Source organism: Podarcis pityusensis (genome assembly GCF_964106645.2).
Source record: "Podarcis pityusensis genome assembly, chromosome: 1".
In the NCBI taxonomy this organism is placed as follows: domain Eukaryota; kingdom Metazoa; phylum Chordata; class Lepidosauria; order Squamata; family Lacertidae; genus Podarcis; species Podarcis pityusensis.
The window spans coordinates 114729433-114749231 of record NC_138028.1 but is presented as its reverse complement, the minus strand read 5'-3'; the positions used below and the strand labels follow the sequence as shown (position 1 = coordinate 114749231).

The 19799-nt window shown below is 46.2% G+C and overlaps 1 protein-coding gene across 4 annotated transcripts in view; it reads left to right on the top strand.

Annotated features, from left to right (window-relative positions):
* The first annotated feature begins 270 nt into the window (after window positions 1-270).
* UBE2E3 (ubiquitin conjugating enzyme E2 E3) overlaps window positions 271-19799 on the top strand; it is a 102236-nt gene continuing 82707 nt past the window's right edge. Inside the window, exons 1-4 of one of the 4 annotated variants that reach the window (XM_080973053.1) lie at window positions 402-420; window positions 1384-1464; window positions 2535-2737; window positions 5071-5121. In XM_080973053.1, coding sequence (XP_080829179.1) covers window positions 1405-1464; window positions 2535-2737; window positions 5071-5121 — 314 coding nt within the window. In that variant the 5' untranslated portion in view covers window positions 402-420; window positions 1384-1404. Of the gene's footprint in view, window positions 428-1228; window positions 1465-2534; window positions 2738-5070; window positions 5122-19799 lie in introns of those variants that run through there. The other 3 variants (XM_080973055.1, XM_080973054.1, XM_080973056.1) reach the window with 3 other exon arrangements.

Below are 19799 nucleotides of genomic sequence, written 5' to 3'. Positions count from 1 at the left end.
GAAAGCAGGCACCCTGCAAAGGTAAAGAGCGCGCGCGCGCCCCCCGGCCCACAGGGGCGCGCGCGCGCTCTGCCAGCCGAGTAAAGCGAGCGAGCGCCGCCCCCCTCCACCGTTGCTGCCACCTTCTCCCTGTCAACTCCCCCCCCCTTCCCATCAGGACATACACCCCCCCCCCCGCCAACCCGCTCCTTCCTCCGTTTTGGAACTTTGCTGACTGCAACGTTCTGGAGCCGAACGTAGCGACACAAGGGGGCGGAGGCGGTGGAACGTTCGATCCTTGCCTCGTTCCATCCGGCCTTTCCTCCCCCCGGGGAAAGCGGGGGGGGGGGAGAGAGGGAGGGAGCGTGAGAAAGAGGGAGCTCGCGATCCCCGAGCCACGTTACCCCTTACCCCGCCGCGGGAGCTGGCTTGGAGGAAACGGTGCGAGGTGGGGATTGGTGGTGGGGCTGGGGGAGGAGAGGCGGCAAAGGGGAAATAAATAAATAAATTAGGAGGCCTCTGCAGCACCACCCTCCGGCCATCCAGCCGCACTGCACCTCCCCCTTTCTCACTCACTCACTCACTCTCCCCCCCACCCCACCCCCCCGCTCCGACTCTCAATGTTCCACACTGCCCGGCCACAGAGCCTCCTCTGCTGCTTTATTTCAACGCCCCCCCCCCCACCCCACACCCGGGGCTGCTTCCATCCCCTCCAAGGACATTTTCTCTCCCCTGCCCTCCCCCCCTCCCGTCCATCCCTCCCCCCTCCGAGCTAACGTCGGGACAGGACGCCTGCGAAGGTAAAAGGAGAAACGGGTTAGGTGGCTGCAGCAGGAGCCTGGGCGAGCATGGTGGGGGGAGGAGGAGAGAAGAGGAGGAGGAGGAGGAGGAGGGAAAAAGGAGCGCGGCGCCCGAGGTTGAGGGGGGGGGCGCGTTGAAGGAAGAAAGAGAGATTGGTAGAGGGAGCTTTGTTCTTGTTTTCAGCGCTTGCTGCCTGGCGGTGGCCGGCAGAGCCGGAGGAGCCGAGACTTGAGTTCACGCCTCACTTGGTGTGCACACACCACGCTGGTAGTGTGTGTGTGCGGGGGGGGGGGAGGCTCCTGCCATAGCAGCCCCTCCATACCCTCCTGGCTGGGAGCTTGGCTCTCCCTACAAAGCCGAGGCGCGGGGGGGGGGGGGCGAGACGGCGACGACTCTCTCTCTGTGTGTGTGTGTGAGAGAGAGAGGGAGCGCGGGGTGGTGGTGTTGGGGGGGGGGGCAGAGCTGCAATTTTTGCCCTCCTGCAATTCCCGACGAGGATCCTCTTTTTTTTCTTCTTCTTCTAAAAATAGAAAAAAATATAGATATATAATACAAATATTCCAAGCTCTCCGATCTGAGCCTCCCTGGATGTGTCTTTTTTAGAGGGGGCAGGAGAAAAAAAATATGTCGGTCTGTTTTGTAGAAACTGATCAAGACTCGGTGGCGTTGAAAGCTTTGCAGAAGGTGCAGTTTGAATTATGCTTCTTCTTCTTCTTCTTCTTCTTCTTCTCTCTCTCTCTCTCTCTCTCTCTCTCTCTCCCCCCTTCCCTCTCTCCCTCCTCCTCCTTTCCAGGCTGCTCGGTGGTGACCAAATGCAATTCTTGCTGCCGGCCGTGTAAATAGAACCCGAGCTCGCGGGTTTCTCTGGACGGAGAGAAAAGCATTTGAGTCTGAAATAGCAAATCCTCTCCAGCCCTTTAAATACAGGGAAACAAGAGGGAGTGGGTGGTGTTGGTGGGGGGTTTATTTCTCACTCCCCCTCCCAATTTGTATATCAGCTTAAGTCTTGGGGGTGGGGTGGGGGGGGGGGAGGAGGAGATATGTCTGCCTTGACCCCCTCTGCTCCAGTGTAAATATTTAGAAGGTATTACTGACTTAAAGGGGAAAAAATCCTATATTTTTTTGGCAAGCCTCTGCTATTTACAACGTGTCATAAGTTATTAATGCTCATTGCCTGAGTACTCTGCTAAATCTGCCTCATGCCTCCGAACAAAGTAGACAATTGACGTACTGTCTGAAGAATTGGGGAGTGTGTTGTGGGGCGGGGGGGGGGAGGACGCATGATAGGATTTGGAGGTGGGAGGAGAAAATCCATTTTTTTAAAAAAAAATCTTTTGAAAAAATTCATAAACATTGGAACTGTTGCATTGGAACCTCAAACTGAGACGTGATTTTGGTCAACCCTATTTCCCCCCTCTCGTACACCCCCCCATTCCAATCTTCATCATGACCAGTTTAAGGGGCACCAAATAAGTTTGCTTGCAGATGACAGGGGACTGAATGAATAGCCCTTCGCTGGGTGGAACTGATTTTTATTTAATTATTATGTGCAGGAGAGAAAACGTAACATCAGCAATCGACACACAGTCATAATAAAGAGGAATCAAAAGATTTGTTGTTCTTGGGTGAATTACAATAGAGTATAGCTTCAGTAGTCTTGGCCACCAAATGTATAACTAAGTCATATTTATTTTTCCTGGAAATTGACGTGTTTTTTTTTTCTTTTTGTCCCTCCTTTGCTCCTTCCCTGAAAGTTTTCCAAGATGTCCAGTGACAGGCAGAGGTCAGATGACGAAAGTCCAAGTACTAGCAGTGGGAGTTCAGATGCAGATCAGAGGGACCCACCAGCTCCTGAACCTGAGGAGCAAGAAGAGAGAAAGCCTTCGGCCACCCAACAGAAGAAGAACACCAAACTCTCCAGCAAAACGACTGCCAAGCTCTCCACTAGTGCTAAAAGGTAATTTGTCCCAAACAGCGGGTAGGAATTTTTCAGGGAGAAAGCTTTTATTTTTGTTTGTTTGCTTGCTTTGCAAACAAGGGAAGGTCCTTAAGATGAACTAACAAACTTTGAGATGTTGCTGTTCACTGTTGGGATGGCGAGACCCGCATGGAAATAGTCCGTGGATTAAGAGGTCTCTTTCTAACACCACGTCAGCGATGGCGGTTGAATGGATCCAGGCAGAGTTGTGACCAGTGCGCTGTTGGGTTCACCCCCTGATTCTTGGGTGCTGCCCAAAGTGAGTGTGTTTAATGGGGAGTCGAGTTGTGAACTGCTTTGCCCCTGTATATGTGTGTGCTGGGGGCGCTGCTTCGATTCACTTTGCCCACTCGTAGAGCAGCTCCAGTTTCCCCTGGGCGATGTGGCGTCATCATGAGAGGTTCGTTCATGTACATTCATACCTGGATCTGAATGCTTCAGCTCTTTCTTTTGGTGGGGATGGGAGGAAATGGGACGATTCATCATTTGGCTTGGCTTGGATGCTGTATAAGAGTACTTGACGAGAAATGACTCTTTTGCTCTTCTTCTTTTTGGGAACCTCATGCACGCACATCCATAGAAGGGTTTTTTGTTAGTTTGGTTGGTTGGTTGAAATGCAAGCAGCTGTGCTAGCTTGAGTGCTTTTACCTCATTGGAACTACAGATTAATGACTGTCCTTCTATCTTGAAAGTTTCAAAAACTTGAGAGGAACCTGCTAGATGCTACCTCTATGCATCTACGATTTGCAGCGTTCTGAAGATCCTCACTCACGGGTTAATTTTCTTTAACAGCCTTCTGAATTGGGCAAACTTAAAATGCCTTGTTGATCTCTGCCTCTTTGGAGATAACCCAGTAATCATTTCCTCGAAGCTCACTTTTAGCTAGGAATCTGCGTTACATTCTCCAATAGTGTATCTGACAAATGGCATCCAAGATATTTAAGGGTGCAATAATCTCCCACAAAGTCAGTGGGAGTGTTTAACACTTATTTCAGAGTTGGCCTATATGTTTGGAGGGTGCGTGTTGGAATATGCTGATGCCAAACTCCACACATTCATTAGCAGCTCTGAAACTTTGCCTTGCAGGTGGGCAGTCCTGCAAAAATGACTTGAGGGGCGTCTTAGCTTTTACCATCTGCTGCTTTTAAATCGAAAACAGTAGAGTCTGAAAATAAAAGTACATACAGTCGTTGAGGGGAGGAAATGATAAGAAATGGATCCTTTGTGTAACTTCCAATGGATTTAAGATAACTTTTGCTAGCGGCTTACTAGGTATTTATATAGTAACTTTACTGCTGATACATAAATCCAGTGAGTGATTCTTTTAATATCCTGCTTGATCTTGCAAAATCTTAGCCCTGTGTGTTCCTTGACCTGATGTTTTGTGTAAATTCATGTATGGTACAAATCCAGAGCAGTTCTATCTAAATCATTTGTCATCGCCATGGATCTACTACAGGCAAAACATAAATTATCTGAACTTTGTAAAATTAGCAGTAAAATCCCCCTTCCTTCAAAAGAGAGAGAAAGAAAGAGAGAATATTTTGTTCCTTCTTTTGATGACTTCTATCAACTGTAGCAAAAGTGGCGAAACGTTTTCTCTTGGGATCCAGGCATCTTTATAACTGCTGTCCAGAGATACCATCTGGGCTGAAATCACAACTGATAGATCAGTGTTTGTTTTATTTTACGGGGTTTCTGGAAAAGAAAAGAAAAATGTTTCGTGGGTTTGAGGAGAGAAAGCAGCAGAAGGATGTCAAGGCTTAGTTCCAGCAACCTGGATGCATATATACCAAGGTGATTGAAATGCTAAAAGTCACTAGTGGCAGCAGGAGAAGCATTGCGCCCCCCCCCCCAAAAAAAGTGTCCTTGTTTGTCATGCTTCAGCCTTGGCTACAACTCCCAGGCAATGTTGGTAGAAAAGTCATTCTCAAATATGCTTCTGTTTTCCTCCTCTCCCCCTCCTTCCCGGGTCTCATTTGCATATAAGATTAAAAAGAAAAAATGCCTCCTAAAGAGCGGCTGGAAATCCCTGAGACTCACTTTCCTGAGGGCTTGGTGGGAATTCCCACCGGGCTGAGGTGCAAATGCTCTATTTACCGTCACAGCTAAGAAAAGGGAAGCTGCAAAGTTTTCTCTGTTCTGGGATTTGGGTTATGCCTCTGAGAACAAAGAGGAAGCAGCCATGTTAGCATTACTGAAGCAAAACCAATCTTGCATTTAACTGCATGGTGGTAGAGGGCAGTGTAATTCCCCGATATATTCCTCAGGCTCTCGCAAACGCTCTGTGTCTCTTCTCATTTTGCCAACAGGATTCAAAAGGAGCTGGCTGAAATAACCCTGGACCCACCTCCGAACTGCAGGTACGGGGAAAACCGCCCAAACTTATGATTTTTTGGGGGGAGGGGGGTGGCCGCGGGGGGGGGTGAGTGAGTGTGCCAACGAGGGCAGAAACGGGGGGGGGGGGCAGGGAGTTAGTGTGAACAGAGGAATACTTGGCGTTGGACAGATGTGCCGCTCTGCAATGTTTGTAAGTGGATTGAAGATAAATCAGGAGTTGTGTGAGGAACAAGTGTAGCCAGATGCTGGATAGAACGTACCATGAAGCTTTGATTGTTAGCTACACAGAGTAGGTGTCACGCTTGCTGGAAATAGTAGCCCTTGTTGACAAGTGCTATGTTTGCATAAGCTAAATTGTCATTACAGACGGGATTTCTTGTTAGCTTAGGGAGAGCTCAGGCTTATGGAATGGTGTGTTGGAATTGGAAGTGAAAGCAGGTAACCCCCTGGGTCGTTGGGGGTTTTTTGCGACTGCGCTCTGCTTTTTTCCCCTTTCCTTTTTTTTGGAAAGAAAGTTGTAAGTGCAGCATCTTGAAGTTTGGTTTTCTGGGCAGCCGAGAGTCCTGCGATAAAGAGGCATTGTAAACACAACTCGGAGACTCTTGGGAGCGGTGGAAGCTTTTAGCAAAGGAGAAGGGCAAGTTGGTGCGAATGAATGAATGCTTGTCTCTTTTTTTTAAAAAAAATGTGAGAACTCTGGGGGATCTCTACAAAGAGTGAACGCTGGCTCAGCCTTTCATTGAGAAATGGTCAGTTGTCATGCATGTGGAATAAGCAAAACTGTGATGCGTTCCTCGAATATTCAGTGTTGGGGCTGGGAAATAAAAGTTGTTCTGAACTGTGCTGGATACCTCTATTGACTTTTTGCTCTTGATCAATTCTTGTACGCTTCCGTCCTCCGCACCCGCTGTTTGCGTTGCAGTTTACAGTGACCAGTATATTGGAAGCATTCCTCATGTGTGAGAATATTGCACTATTCGGGCGAGGATTGCTCTTTAATTGGATTCTGGGGGAAATAGCTGTCAGAGCCTAAGTGGCTTTTTTAATTTTTTTGCTGCTGCTGCTGTTGTGTTTTGGCGCAAGCGGTCTCTTTTATCACTTTTCTTACCTGCTCCAAAATAAAGAAATACATCTTGACACCAGGAATTGGCGACAAAAGTGTTGACTTCTGCAGGGCAGGTCAAGCGCTATTCTGAGCTTTGTGCCGGCTCTTTGCTGCAACAGGTCGGATAGTCTGTTCTTTGTTGTTGCATTTGTGTGGATTGTTGTTGTGGTGGTTGTTTTGTGTTACTGCTGTGTGGTCACATCACATATCTAGTCTGGCATCCTATAATGGAAACAGCAAAGCGGGATGATGGTAGAATGTTTTAAAGAGGGAAAGCAACCCACATGCATTTGAGGCTGCTGGTAGAGAGACTGAGCTATGAGCTTAGAGGCCCGCAATTTGAATTTCGACTTGGCACTGCCATCATCTAACTCTAAACTGACTATCAGGGTGAATTCCCATCCCTGCCTGGAGGAACTGTGGATTGAACCTCCTTTCTGCATGCAAGGTACATGCTCTCCTTCTAAGTTCTGGCTCTCCCCCCTGCAACCTCTCCACATCAGAATATTGCATTCTTGCAACCTTGCAGTGTTTCTGTAAAGTTCACCCAGGCTGAAGTTGGCAGTCTTCAACCTGCAGATTGATGCTCTGCCTTGTTAAATTCATAGCTGAACTGGAAGATGAGGCAGAGGCTGCCTCTCTGGACCATTTTTCCTCGTCCCACTCCCCTCTGCCCGCCTTCCCTGCTGCGCAGCACAGCTGCAGTCCTGTTTTCCTATAGCAGTGGGGGTGGGTCAGGTAGCATAAACAGTTAATTTAAAGGCAAAACGGCAAGATTTGGGTGGTAGCCTGAAAATTGTTGAGTGCTATAACCTACGTGAAGTGTTTCAAGCACACAGGGGAAACGCTACACAAATACCGGCGGCGAATGATACGTTGCGCCAGGGAAATAAATATTTGCTTCTCCGAAAGTAGATTTTATCGTGCTGGGCAGTGCATGTGGTTCTTCCCATTCTTTCTTTCCGTTTGATGCACTGCATGTGATTGGAGAACTTTGGAATCCAGTAAGACTGCACGCAGTGAGAGGGGTGGGGGGCTTATTGGCCTGTGGGTTTATTTTTGTTCTTGTTTTTATTATTCATTTTGTGTTTTTACCTTGCGTTGTTACGTTCTGAGGTCTACAGATGAAGGGCGGCATGCAACTTGGTTAAATATATAATAAAATGACAACAAACTGCATAGTAATAATAACAATAATAATTTATTATTTATACCCCGCCCATCTGGCTGGGTTTCCCCAGTCACTCTGGGCGGCTTCCAACAAAACACTAAAATACAATAACCTATTAAACATTATTAAACAGGGCTGCCTTCAGATGTCTTCTAAAAGTTTGGTAGTTATTTTTCTCTTTGATATCTGGTGGGAGGGCTTTCCACAGGGCGGGTGCCACTACCGAAAAGGCCCTCTGCCTGGTTCCCTGTAACTTGGCTTCTCGCCGTGAGGGAACCACCATAAGGCCCTCGGCACTGGACCTCAGTGTCCGGGCAGAATGATGGAGGTGGAGACGCTCCTTCAGGTATACTGGACCGAGGCATAGTTGTTCTTCCTTGAAAGCAAAGAGAGTGCAGGAAGGAAATGATAACGTTAAAAAGAGGAATCAGTAGCGGATATTTCTTTTTCTTTGAAAAAGCTCCTGGAGTATGAGAAATCCAGGGGTAAATATCCATGAGGTCCACTGTCTATGCCATGCGTGCCACCTTGCCCCCTCGATTGACAGGGCTCCGCAAAATCAGCATGCCATGCATGTACAGCCACCGTGGAACTTTAAGGGGGCCTGGCCCCTTCACTGAAAATTATTTGGGAGGCCCAGCTCCCCAGCCCTCCTATATGGTGTGTCTGGTCTATGCAGAGAGGTCTAGGAAGAAAGGGTGACACTATGATCTAAACCACTGAGCCTCTTGGGCTTGCCGATCAGAAGGTCGGCGGTTCGAATCCCTGCGACAGGGTCAGCTCCTGTTGCTCTGTCCCAGCTCCTGCCCACCTAGCAGTTCAAGTAGATAAATAGGCACTGCTGCAGCGGGAAGATAAATGGCGTTTCTGGTTTCCGTCACTGTGTTCCGTTGCGCCAGAAGCGGTTTAGTCATGCTGGCCACATGACCCGGAAAGCTGTCTGCGGACAAACGCTGGCTCTCTTGGCCTCAAAGTGAGATGAGCTCCACAACCCCATACAGTGGTACCTTGGGTTACAGACACTTCAGGTTACAGATGCTTCAGGTTACAGACTATGCTAACCCAGAAATATTACCTCGGGTTAAGAACTTTGCTTCAGGATGAGAACAGAAATCGTGCTCTGGCGGTGCGGCAGCAGTGGGAGGCCCCATTAGCTAAAGTAGTGTATCAGGTTAAGAACAGTTTCAGGTTAAGAACGGACCACCAGAACGAATTAAGTTCTTAACCCGAGGTACCACTGTAGTTGCCTTTGACTGGACTTAACCGTCCAGGGGTCCTTTACCTTTGTTGACCTTACATGGCATGTCTGGTCTATGCAGAGAGGTCTCGGAAGAAAGGAACCAGCTGTCTCTTTGCAGGTGCTCAGAAGCAGCAAGAGGCACCACAGGATAAGGGATTCTTTTTCTCCCCACCAGATCTCATTCCAGAGGACTGTAAGGGAAAGATAGTCTCTCTCTCTCCCGGCCCACCCAAACAGGCTTGTACTTCTCATCTTGAGAAGGTTGTTGGTACGGTGAAAGAATTCTTAAGTTTGTGAATGCTGTGCTTTCCAGGGGCAACTTAGGATATCTCCCCACCCCCACTCCCCAAAAACACCTCTGGTGAGAGGCCATTCCTCTCTTTAAGTTCTCGGTGATGTATACAGAACTCAGGTAGGGGCATCTCACAGAGTTCAGGGGATTATCAGTGTATGGTCCCCAATGTGGAACCAATGGCCATATTTTTGGAATTCTGCAAGTCTTTTGACAACAGTGGAGAAATCTGTGGAAATTTCCTATGTTCACTTGTAAAAGTTTGACTGATTTTTTTAATGTGTTTCCGCCCATAATTATTTTACATATATTTGTCTGTCAGTAGTTCTTGTTTTCTCTATACAGTTTTAGCGTGTACACTAAGGGAGGTCTCTGATAAAGCAGCTTGCTTGGAAAGTTTGATAAATAGCTCCTCGTTAAAATAATAAGCGTGGACACTGTGCCCCCTTGCAGGCTCGAAGTGAAGAGAATGTAAATGCTGAAATATTTGGAATTTCCTGCTGTAATTTATGGGATAGAATGCTTCTTCCACCTGATACAAATTTGTTCACAAGGGAAGTGAAGCTTCCCCAGTAAAAAGGTAGCGTTATTGGGGGAGCTGTTTTGTTAGGGAATTGCCAGTAACTTGGAAGCTCAGGGTGTCTTCCAGTCGTGCTCTTAAACGGTTTTAAGGGCCATTTCGTAAACTGCATTTTGTCTTCAGAAACCCCTTTCCAAGTATATAAATATGTGTGCCTTATGAAGGGCCCTTGTGTGCAAATAAACAGCAAATTACTGTTTGCAAATTACTCGCGAGCAATGACTGGAAATCCCTTTTCTGGGGCGTGTTTTGGCGAAAGCTGCAATTTGCACATGTGGGCAGCTTTTAGAAATTGCGCTGCGCTTTGTACCTGGGAATCGGCGCCCAAAATGCACCATAGGAAGATAATAATAATAAAACGCATTTCTATATAGTGCATTTCAGACATGCGGAGCGCGTCATGTAGATTGCGAAATGAAATCGTTATCACAGACATTACCCCATTAAACAACATCCTCACCGTTAAGCGACAGGCTCAGAATGTTTACAATGATAAAGGCAGGGCATTGTTTCTTGTGCAGCCAATGCGAGGCTCAGAATAGTAGTTTTTCTTGGTGAGCTTGTGTTCAAAGTGAGATTTGAACCCAGGACATCCTTGCTTGCGGTTCCTGCTCCTGGCTGTTACACAGCATTGGGTAGGGTTACGGCCTCGTCGCCTTTTGCCCGTTCTGCTTCTGCAAATGGGATGAAAAGCCACAGTTGACTAGCATTTCCATCTGATTTTAAAACGATGCTCTCTCTGCTTTCTGTCTTGCATTAATTATCGTCGCAGGCAATCCATTCCAGATTTAAAAGCCTGCTTAGCGTCACTCGTGCAAATGTCCTGAATTCAGAGCAGCAGGAAGAAACTGTTGTACTTTGTAGGTTGTGTTGGCACAATGCGGAGACACACCAGGTTTCCAGGTGCCCTGCGAACGTTTTGGTTTGGAATTGCCTACGTCATATTTATTTTCTTACGGTGCCAGAACTTGGTTGAGAAGGTTCTCAGTCATTAAAAGTGGAGCTTGATGGCAATATAACTCCGCTCACAACTTTAGCACTGCTAAGCAGGAAAAAAAAGTGAGGAATTGGGGGGAAGGGCGGGGAGAGTGCTCTGCTTTGAATGGAAAACCAGTCTCTCCATTGTTTAAAGCTCCAGCATTTCAGGGTAATCGGGATTCGCAACAAACCCAGTTAGATGCTGCCAAGAGTGATTTCTCGTCGTCCGAGCTAAAAAGTAATCACAAATGGTAAGAGGAAGCTTGGCTTCTTCTCGTGCCAGAACGATACTAATATGCAAAGGAAATGATTGGATTACTTTGGGGGTTGCTGTGTGTTATTTTGTTTATATGTATAATTAGGAAGCCACTGTGGTAAATGTAATTGGGGATAATTTACCGTGCAGCAAACGTTAGCTTTCCTCACTGACTAGCAGTACTGCAAACATCGCGGCTTGCTCCATAATACAATTATGTTTATCACCCTTTATCTGATGAATGTGAATATCCAGTGTGGTTTTTTTGCCGACAATTTGGCTTGCAATTTATTTATTTGCTGTTTATTTGTTTGTCGGAGCTAGAGCTATATTCACACATTACACCCCTCCCCAAATTTGGCAGCGTTGCTGTTAGATTTCAATTTCTGTGTGAATTCTTTTGAGCTTCGTTCTTACTCTTCCCCCACCATCCACTTAACATTCCCATCTAACAGCTTCTTACATTTCACCTGATTTGACCTCTTTGTACTTGACACTTGGAGAGAACAGGCCTTTTCCATCTTGGCCATTTGCTGATGCACATCCAAGACATTTGCAAGCAGTAGTTTAATGTGTCAGTGAGACAAATCCATGCTTTATTTTATTTTTATTTATTAATTAATTTATTGCATTCGTATCCACAGAGCTCAAGGTCCTGCTCCTCTACCTGTTCTTCTTTCACCTTCACAACAACCCCGTGAGGTTGGCTCAAAGGGAACAGTGACTGATCTCAGGTCACCCAGTGAGCTTCATGGCTGAGTGGGGATTTGAACTTGGAGTTTCTCAGTTTGAGTCTTGATGCTCCAGCCTTGGGATGGGAAGCCTGCGGTGCTTCAGACACTGCCAGACTCCCAACTCCCTGCAGCCCCAGCCACCATGACCAATGAAGGGTCAGGGTTAATGGGAGCTGTATTCCACAACATCTGGAGGGCCACAAGTTCCTCACCTCCGCTCTAACCACTATACCACACTGGCTTGGAAACACGAGCCAATAAGGTGTTGACTGTGTGAATGCTCAGAGTGTGGATGGGGAGAGCGATATACATGCAAGCCCCACCCCAGTGTCCTTGAAGCTGTCTTGCCCTCCCTTACTCCTCAACCTTCCTTGTGTTATGTTGGAAACATCTGCAGCGGGCTTCTATTCCTGTTTGCTTGGGTTTTTTTGCTTTATCTTGTCCATGGTTACATGGAGGGTTCTGCTCATGTTCAAGGGAACACGAGTAGAAGCCCCTTACAGACCTCCCTCCTGTAGCATTAAGGGGAGGGGCAATCTTTCTGCGTGATGCCAAAATTACAATGAAGGAGTTGCCAGGCAAGCTTCCTTTGGGAGCACATTCCCCAGTTGAGGAACTACCACTATAAAGGCCTCCTCCCTACACCACAGACGCCTGGAGAAGGCCCTTTGTTGAAGATCCTAGAGCAGTGTTTCCCAAGCTTGGGTTGCCAGCTGTTTTTGGACTACAACTCCCATCATCCCTAGCTAGCAGGACCAATGGTCAGCAATGATGGGAATTGTAGTCCAAAAACAGCTGGAGACCCTCGTTTGGGAAACACTGTCTTAGGAGTATAGAAGAGATAAGTGGTCCATCAGGATTACTGTCCTCAAGCCGTAAAGGCCAAAAACACGACTTCAAATTTAGCCCAGAAACTAATTGGGAGTTGGGATTGGCACAGCAAACTGGCAGAAGAGAGGTGTAATGTGATGACAACCACCTAGCCTCACAGCTGTATTGTGGACCAATTGTGGTTTCTCCGAAATGCCTTCTGCAGAGTGCATTACTAGGGCATGGATCACTGAAGCCAGACATGTTCATTCCAGGTAGAGTCGCAGCTGGAGCATTAAGCTAAGTTGGCAGTCTGTGCTCCAGGGGCAAAGACAGGGCAGTGGATACCACTAACACCCAAACTGCAAGCCCATTCGTACAGGAGGGGTGCAAGCCCATTCGTACAGGAGGGGTGCAGCCATGGGTACCACATATGGCGGCAGGCAAATCACCCACCAGCAGACTCTCCATTTTGTCTGGATTGAGTTATTGGCCCTCATCTCATCTGTTGCCACTGGTTTAGCACTGCCTCACCTGAAGTGAAACAAAAATGAAAGGTCATGAAACTTTGGCATCATTAGATCTGAGATTGTGCATGTATGTATATGGACTCTCTGATCCTGGTATAGGTTTTTGCCCTTGTATTTTTCATGTGCTTTAGTTCTCTGTGCTTCCTTTCCCTTCACTTCCTGGCCTTCAGACCCGTTTCAGTAGCCCACTATTCCACAAACAGGTTTATTTACACCATCATGTCCACTGTAAAATGAACACGGAAGATTTGCTTAACCGAGCAATATCAGATTTTTGCAAGGCAACAATAAAAGATATCAGAATTAATCAGTCCATGATACAATCAAGTGGAAAATGTGGGTGACCCTTAAGGCACAAGTCGGCACTGTGAAAAAAGTGGACTTTCAGTGTTGTGAGTGTGGGGTTTTAAAAATAGAACCTAGACTGCAATCCAGTATCTCTTGCCTGAACTAAAACATATTGAGTTCAACTGGACTTAACTGCCAGAACTGAATCCTCAGGCATGTTTTAGGCACAACCTCTTGGGAAAATCCTGCTCAGTCACAATCTGCATAGTTAAGTGTTGAAGAGTTAGGTTTTAAACAGTTTTCAGTTCAGACCTTTCGGATGCTTTTATGATACCAGTCACTATAAACCCACTGGTAGCCTCATAAAGGTTGACTTGCCACTTCGAATGGAGCTCAACAGGTTGTGGGCTGGCTCTCATCAGAGTGGCCACATAAGATCAGCTGAATTTTGAGAAACAACCAGGAGAGGACAGAAGGCTCAGAATTTCTCTTTTCCTCGGTCAGTTACAATTTGGAAAAGCTGGACTTTGGGAACAGTTGTTCACAGAGCCTGTACCGAGCACCCAATTCTAGCCTTGCCTATTCAGAAGTAAGACCCAAATAGTCTTACTAAGTCCGTGTCTCAGGAATAGCCACCATGGCAACCTCCCAAAATTGCTGGGACTTCATTTCCCACCATCCCCGACCATTGGCTGCCCTGGCTGGGGCTGACAGGAGTTGGAGTCTAGCAATATTTTGACGGCACTCCTAGCTTGGCCTAAAATGACCACCCAGCCTGCTGCAGATTGTTGTAGCGTTTCCCAGTTTGCTGTTTTTCCTGGACGTATATTTTACTCGTCTCTCTGCCCGCGAAACACGTGCACTCAAATTCAACCTTTTGCCTGACATCCAGGGCTTAGCGCATTTTCCTCGACAGCTGGTCATAACATTCAATTGATACACTAAGCCTGTTAAACCAAAGGCTGACAGGAAATCTGTGCCATTCACTTCCCTAGTAATCATAGCCGAGCAAGGAAGTAACCCTGCTTCTCACAAAAACGAAAAGGGTCAGGAGTTTCTCGTCCAGGAGCTGTCCTCAGACTTTGCTTAATGTGGCTTCCTTTGTATCTCAGCTAAACCTGAAGGGCGAATGTGTGGAGGATGTAGAATTGTGAAAAACACACTTCTGCAGCCGTATAAAGGCCTTGGGTTTCCCCAACCCTGATCTCCAATACAAATTAAATGAACACTGGCCAGGTCCCTATCATTTAGATAGATTTCTCTCTCTCTTTTTCACAGCAGTGTAACAACACTTCACTTTCTTTCTTTTTTGCAGTGGGGGGGGGGGGAGTTTCCTCCTAAGCGCCAGCAGCCTGCAGGGGAGAGTGGCATTTAATTTTTAAGGAAACTTTTGGAACCCTCATCTTAGGGGAAATTTGCACTTGGCAAAAAAATGCAAGTTAATTCCTTGAAGGCTGTTGTGGAATTTCCTTCCTTCGGAAATGGGTTTCCACGTGTTTTTGTTTTTGTTGTTCCCTGCTAGGGAAAAAGAGTTCAAAAACAATGCTGCTGTTTGGACAACGCAGTTCAAAAGCAAACTCCGAATTGGCTTTTTGTGTTCTGACGTCTTTGAAGCGCCAGCCTTCCCCCCACCCCCCGCCTTTATTCTCTCCGGCGTATAAAGGAAATTTACTTTCCTTTAGTTTCCTCCCCGTTTTTTTTTTGCAAGTGAGTGCATGCGCATAAACACAACGTGCCACTGAGATGATCTTTGTTTGTGGGAATCTCTGCTGTCGCCGTAATAGTGACTAGAGATAGCAGCTGTGGCATTTGGTCATCTAAGCAGTTGTGACAGGAGTTTGCCGTGCCAGTGGATCATTGCCAGTATTATATAGCTGTCCAAAAAATGGTGATGGATAGGCTCACAAAGGCGATTCTGTTTCGCTGAACGAAAAATCACAAGTTCTGCAAACATAGGAAGCTTGCCTTATAACTGTCAGATTGTTGGTCTACCTAGCTCAGTATTGTCTAAAAGAGCCAGTGTGGTGTAGCGGTCAAGAGTGTTGGACTAGAAACTGGGAGACCAGAGTTCAAATCCTCACTCGGCCATGAAGCTCACTGGGTGACCTTGGGCCAGTTACTGCCTTCTCCGCCTTGGCCTACCTCACAAGGTTGTTGTGGGGATTAAGCAAAGGGGGGAGAACCATTCACACCACCTTGAGCCCCTTGGAGAGAAAGGGGGGATAACACAGCCCCCTTGTGTTAAAATTATTGTTTTTAACAGGGATGGGGTTTTAACTTGGGTGGGTGCTGTTCTTTTTGGAGGGTGGGGTTGTTTTAAATTGTTGTTAAATGTTATGTGTTGTGGGAGCTAGACTAAGGCTACCAAATCTTCCCAGGGACAGTCCTCGGATTTACAAATCAGTCCCCACACAAAATCCACTGAAGTTGAAAAGTGTCCCCGGATTCATTGATAAAAATGACCTTAAGCTAGACTGGTGACTGGGAGTGGCCGCCGAGACTGTATAACACCGGTCCTGAGAGACCTTCATTGGCTCCCAGTACGTTTCCAAGCACAATTCAGAGTGTTGGTGCTGACTTTTAAAGCCCTAAAGGGCCTCGGCCCAGTATACCTGAAGGAACATCTACACCCACATTGTTCTGCCCGGACTCTGAGGTCCAACTCCAAGGGCCTTCTGGCAGTTCCCTCACTGCAAGACGTGAGGTTACAGGGAACCAGACAGAGGGCCTTCTTGGTAGTGGCGCCCGCCCTGTGGAATGCCCTCCCATCAGATGTCAAGGAAATAAACAACTATCTGACTTTTGGAAGGCATCTGAAGGCAGCCCTGTTTAGGGATGTTTTTAATGTTTGATGTTTTATCGTGTTTTTAAGATTCTGTTGGGAGCCGCCCATGGTGGCTGGGGAAACATAGCCAGATGGGCGGGGTATAAATAATAAATTATTATTAGGATTAGGATTGGGATTTCTGTATTTGTAGCCTGAAGTATTATTTAGGGTTTTTTTTGGTTGAGGAGTATATTGTTTATTAGTGTGCATATATTAGTATTGTTAATTGTTTGTGTTATTTTTATGTTTGGGTCATTTTTATTTTCCTTTTTGTTATGTATTTTGTTCTTTGATTATTTTCATTATGTGTTTTGTGCTTTGTATACTGTAACTTTGTGTCGTGAACCGCCCTGAGACCTCTGGGGATAAGGCAGTATACAAATTTAATTGATGATGATGATGATTAATAATGTTCTCCAGGGTTTCAGATTGTGTGTGTGTGTGTGTGTGTGTGTGTCGGGCATTCCCAGTCACACCAACCAAATCAGGAATCTTCTGCATAGAAAGCATATTTTCTGTCACTGAGCCGTGGCTGCTCCCTGGTAGTATAATCCAGACTCCATGTTAAGGAACAGCTGAATGCTGGGGCTTTTATATATTAAGCAAATTAAAAATACTTGGGCATTCTCACTTTTTTGCACACTTCTCCTTTTGCTGGCTGTGGGAATGGAGATATGAAATAATAAAGCAACTTTACCTGGAACTCGCAACATACTTTCATGCCTTGAGTTCTTCTAAGTCCTGTTGATTTTGTTGCATGAGGTCATTACATGCTTAATAAGAGTTCCCCGCTTGAAATTAACGGCATTCAAACGTGCTAAACTTTGGCCGGATCTCCAGAGGGATGCTGGTGTTGTCTGGACCTTGGATTTCGCATCCAATACCAGATTATACGCTTGCGCAGTATTGTGGAATAGTCGCAGTTCAAAGGCTATTCAAGGTGAAGGAATCCCGAGTTACATCTGCAAGTCCACAAATTGCTATGTTTGGTGAGTCCAGAATGGTCTCCATCTCTCTGAGATGACTCTTTGCAAATTTAGTACAGTGGTACCTTGGGTTAAGAACTTAATTCGTTCCGGAAGTCCGTTATTAACCTGAAACTGTTCTTAACCTGAGGTACCACTTTAGCTAATGGGGCCTCCCGCTGCCACTGCGCCGCTGGAGCACGATTTCTGTCCTCATCCTGAAGCAAAGTTCTTAACCCGAGGTAATATTTCTGGCTTAGCGGAGTATGTAACCTGAAGCGTATGTAACCTGAAGCGTATGTAACCCGAGGTACCACTGTACTGGCTATCAAAGTGGCTAAAATATATACAGTGTGTATCTATGTATAAAAGGGGTCATTAACCATTTTTTGACATGCTGTCAGATAATGCTGCTGGCTGCCATTGTGGCCTAGTCTTGCACTTACTGGTTCCCTATTACAGGCGCTGTCTCTAAATGGTGCCGTTTGTGCTTTCTCCGAGGCAAAGGGCTTCCTGTTTATCTGTTATTGGCACTCGTGAAAATACTGCTTGACGGGGTTTTCCTTGCATGCTTGCATTCTGCCCTGGGGAGCGAGGGTGGAGAAAGGAAACTCCGAATAATAGTTGAAGTGGTCTTGCTACTTTGGAGCGTGCGTATGAAAGAGTGTGTGCTTTTCAGTGTTAAAAATGTACTGCTTTCCGGGTCAGTGAACACTTGCTGACAGGTCTGAGCGAAAGCAGGGTTTGCTGATTTCCGGAATAGTGATGGAAGGCGGGAGAACAGGAGAGGAGAGAGGGTTGTGAGCATCCTAAGGGTATCCCAACTGCCCAAGGGTAGAGATGGGCCTTTGGCTTGCTGCTGTAGCAAAGTGTTTCCCGAACGTGGCTCTCTGGAAGTTTTTGGACTACAGTTCCTATCATCCCTGACCACTGGTCCTGCTAGCTAGGGATGATGGGAGTTGTAGTGCAAAAACAGTTTGGAAAACACAGCTATAGCGGAGCCATCCTTTGGAAGATGGATCTGAATGAAGCCCTTAGCTAGCCGATCCCGGTGGCAGGGCTGTCTGTTCAAACTGCGACTTCCTTCATCGTTAATCTTTTCGGAAGGTAAATCAATGCGTCACAGCCGTTTAAAGATGTGTTTAACTAACGATGGCCTTTATTTACCCATAGCTATTATTAGTAAGTGATTTATTGGCGTATTGGGGAGGGACCCGATGATTTAATTTTGGAGCAGCGAACTCGGGGAAAGAAGAAAAAGGGAGCGAGATGCCATTTAGTACAGCAGCAGCTGCGACAATCTATTATTTTATTTTAGTCATTGCACCTCCCTTTCTGCCACCTCTTAGTCCTTCAGGGTAACTAGTACTTAATGCGAGTAGCTATGGTGCTAGATACTAAACACAGTAGAATTCCGAGGCAATTAGATGCCTAATAGAATTTTAAGAGAGTTATTAATTTAGCAGACTTGACAAGGCTTGGAGATCAGGAGGGTCTTTCTCACTTTGCTACGCTTAGGAACGATTAGAGCATATTTTATCCAAGACAGGCTCAGTGTTTTCAAAATAATCATAATACAAAAAAAACCTAATGGATTTTGTTTTGTACAGACAGAGCTCCTCTCTTCCTCTATAGCGAGGTGAAACTGCACTCTTGCCATCTTCATAGGTGGAGGCCTGTGTTTAGTGTTTTGAGTTTAATATCCCTTCATTAGTGTTATTATTATTATTAATCTTCACAGCAACCTTCAAGGTAGGTTACACTGAGCTGCCATGACTGACCAAAGCTCATCCAGTGAGCTAATTCGCTGAGTGGGGATTTGAGGCCTGATCTCAGTCGCAACACTCTCAACACTACATCAGAATAATTTCCAACGAGAGGGATGAATTAAAATAGGAGGCAGAAATACATACATACACATAGGGCCTGAATTCAAATCCTGCCTGGGCCTTTTCAGGACTCAAAACTACCCCAGGGGAATTTCTGATCCTTTCCTCCGTTTCATCAGCAGTTTGTCATACATCCTAAGTACTAGACACAACTTTTAGAAGGCATCTGAAGGCAGCCTTGTATCGGGACGTTTTTAAGGTTTAATGCTTTATTATGTTTTTATATGTGTTGTAAGCCGCCCAGAGTGGCTGGGGCAACCCAGTCAGATGGACGGGGTATAAGCAATAAAAATATTATTATTGAATTGTTATAATGGGCTGGGGTGGGGAAGATGCAGTTTAAGTTCAAAGTGATTGGCTGCTGGTTTATTTCTGGACCCATTTCAAAGTGCTGGCGAAGGCTACAGAAATAAGAAAACCATAGTGCTGTGCCTCTGGTGGGTATGTGGGCTTTCAGGGTTCATACTGGGGAAAAAACCATTTTTAAATGCCGCCCCCCCATGTTGAGAGAAAAACTTCCCATATAAATCAGTAGAGAAGTCCAGAATTTTACCATAGATGTGACTGGGCACTCGCATGTCTGGCCAGAAACAAAAGTTAGCTCTTTCTAACTCAGGGCTTGTTTTGTGTGAAACATCAGATTTTAAAATGATTTTAAATGAAAATAGTTCTGCCTGTGGACATTCCAATGCGGATTCCATCAGTTATCCCCATAATGTCATCCCCTGCCTTGTGTCATCTTCTTCTGTGGTTGTTCTGCTGCCTTGTTTTAAATATCTACCTGGTCCAGATATTGCCCCCCCCCCCCACCCGCCACTCCTGGACCAGAAAGTTTGGAGTTTGAATTCAAAGCCGGCTGCAGATGGAAGACAGCGGCAGGCGGGATGGAGATGAGAGTTGATTTCAGGTCCCCCCTTGCCGTTAGCACAATCTTTCCTTTAATTTTATTTGTGTTGTCACAATCTTTTAATTGAACCCAGCTTTGGGGATCTGACAGAGTTGAAAAGTGAGCTAAAAATAACCCAGATATATAAAA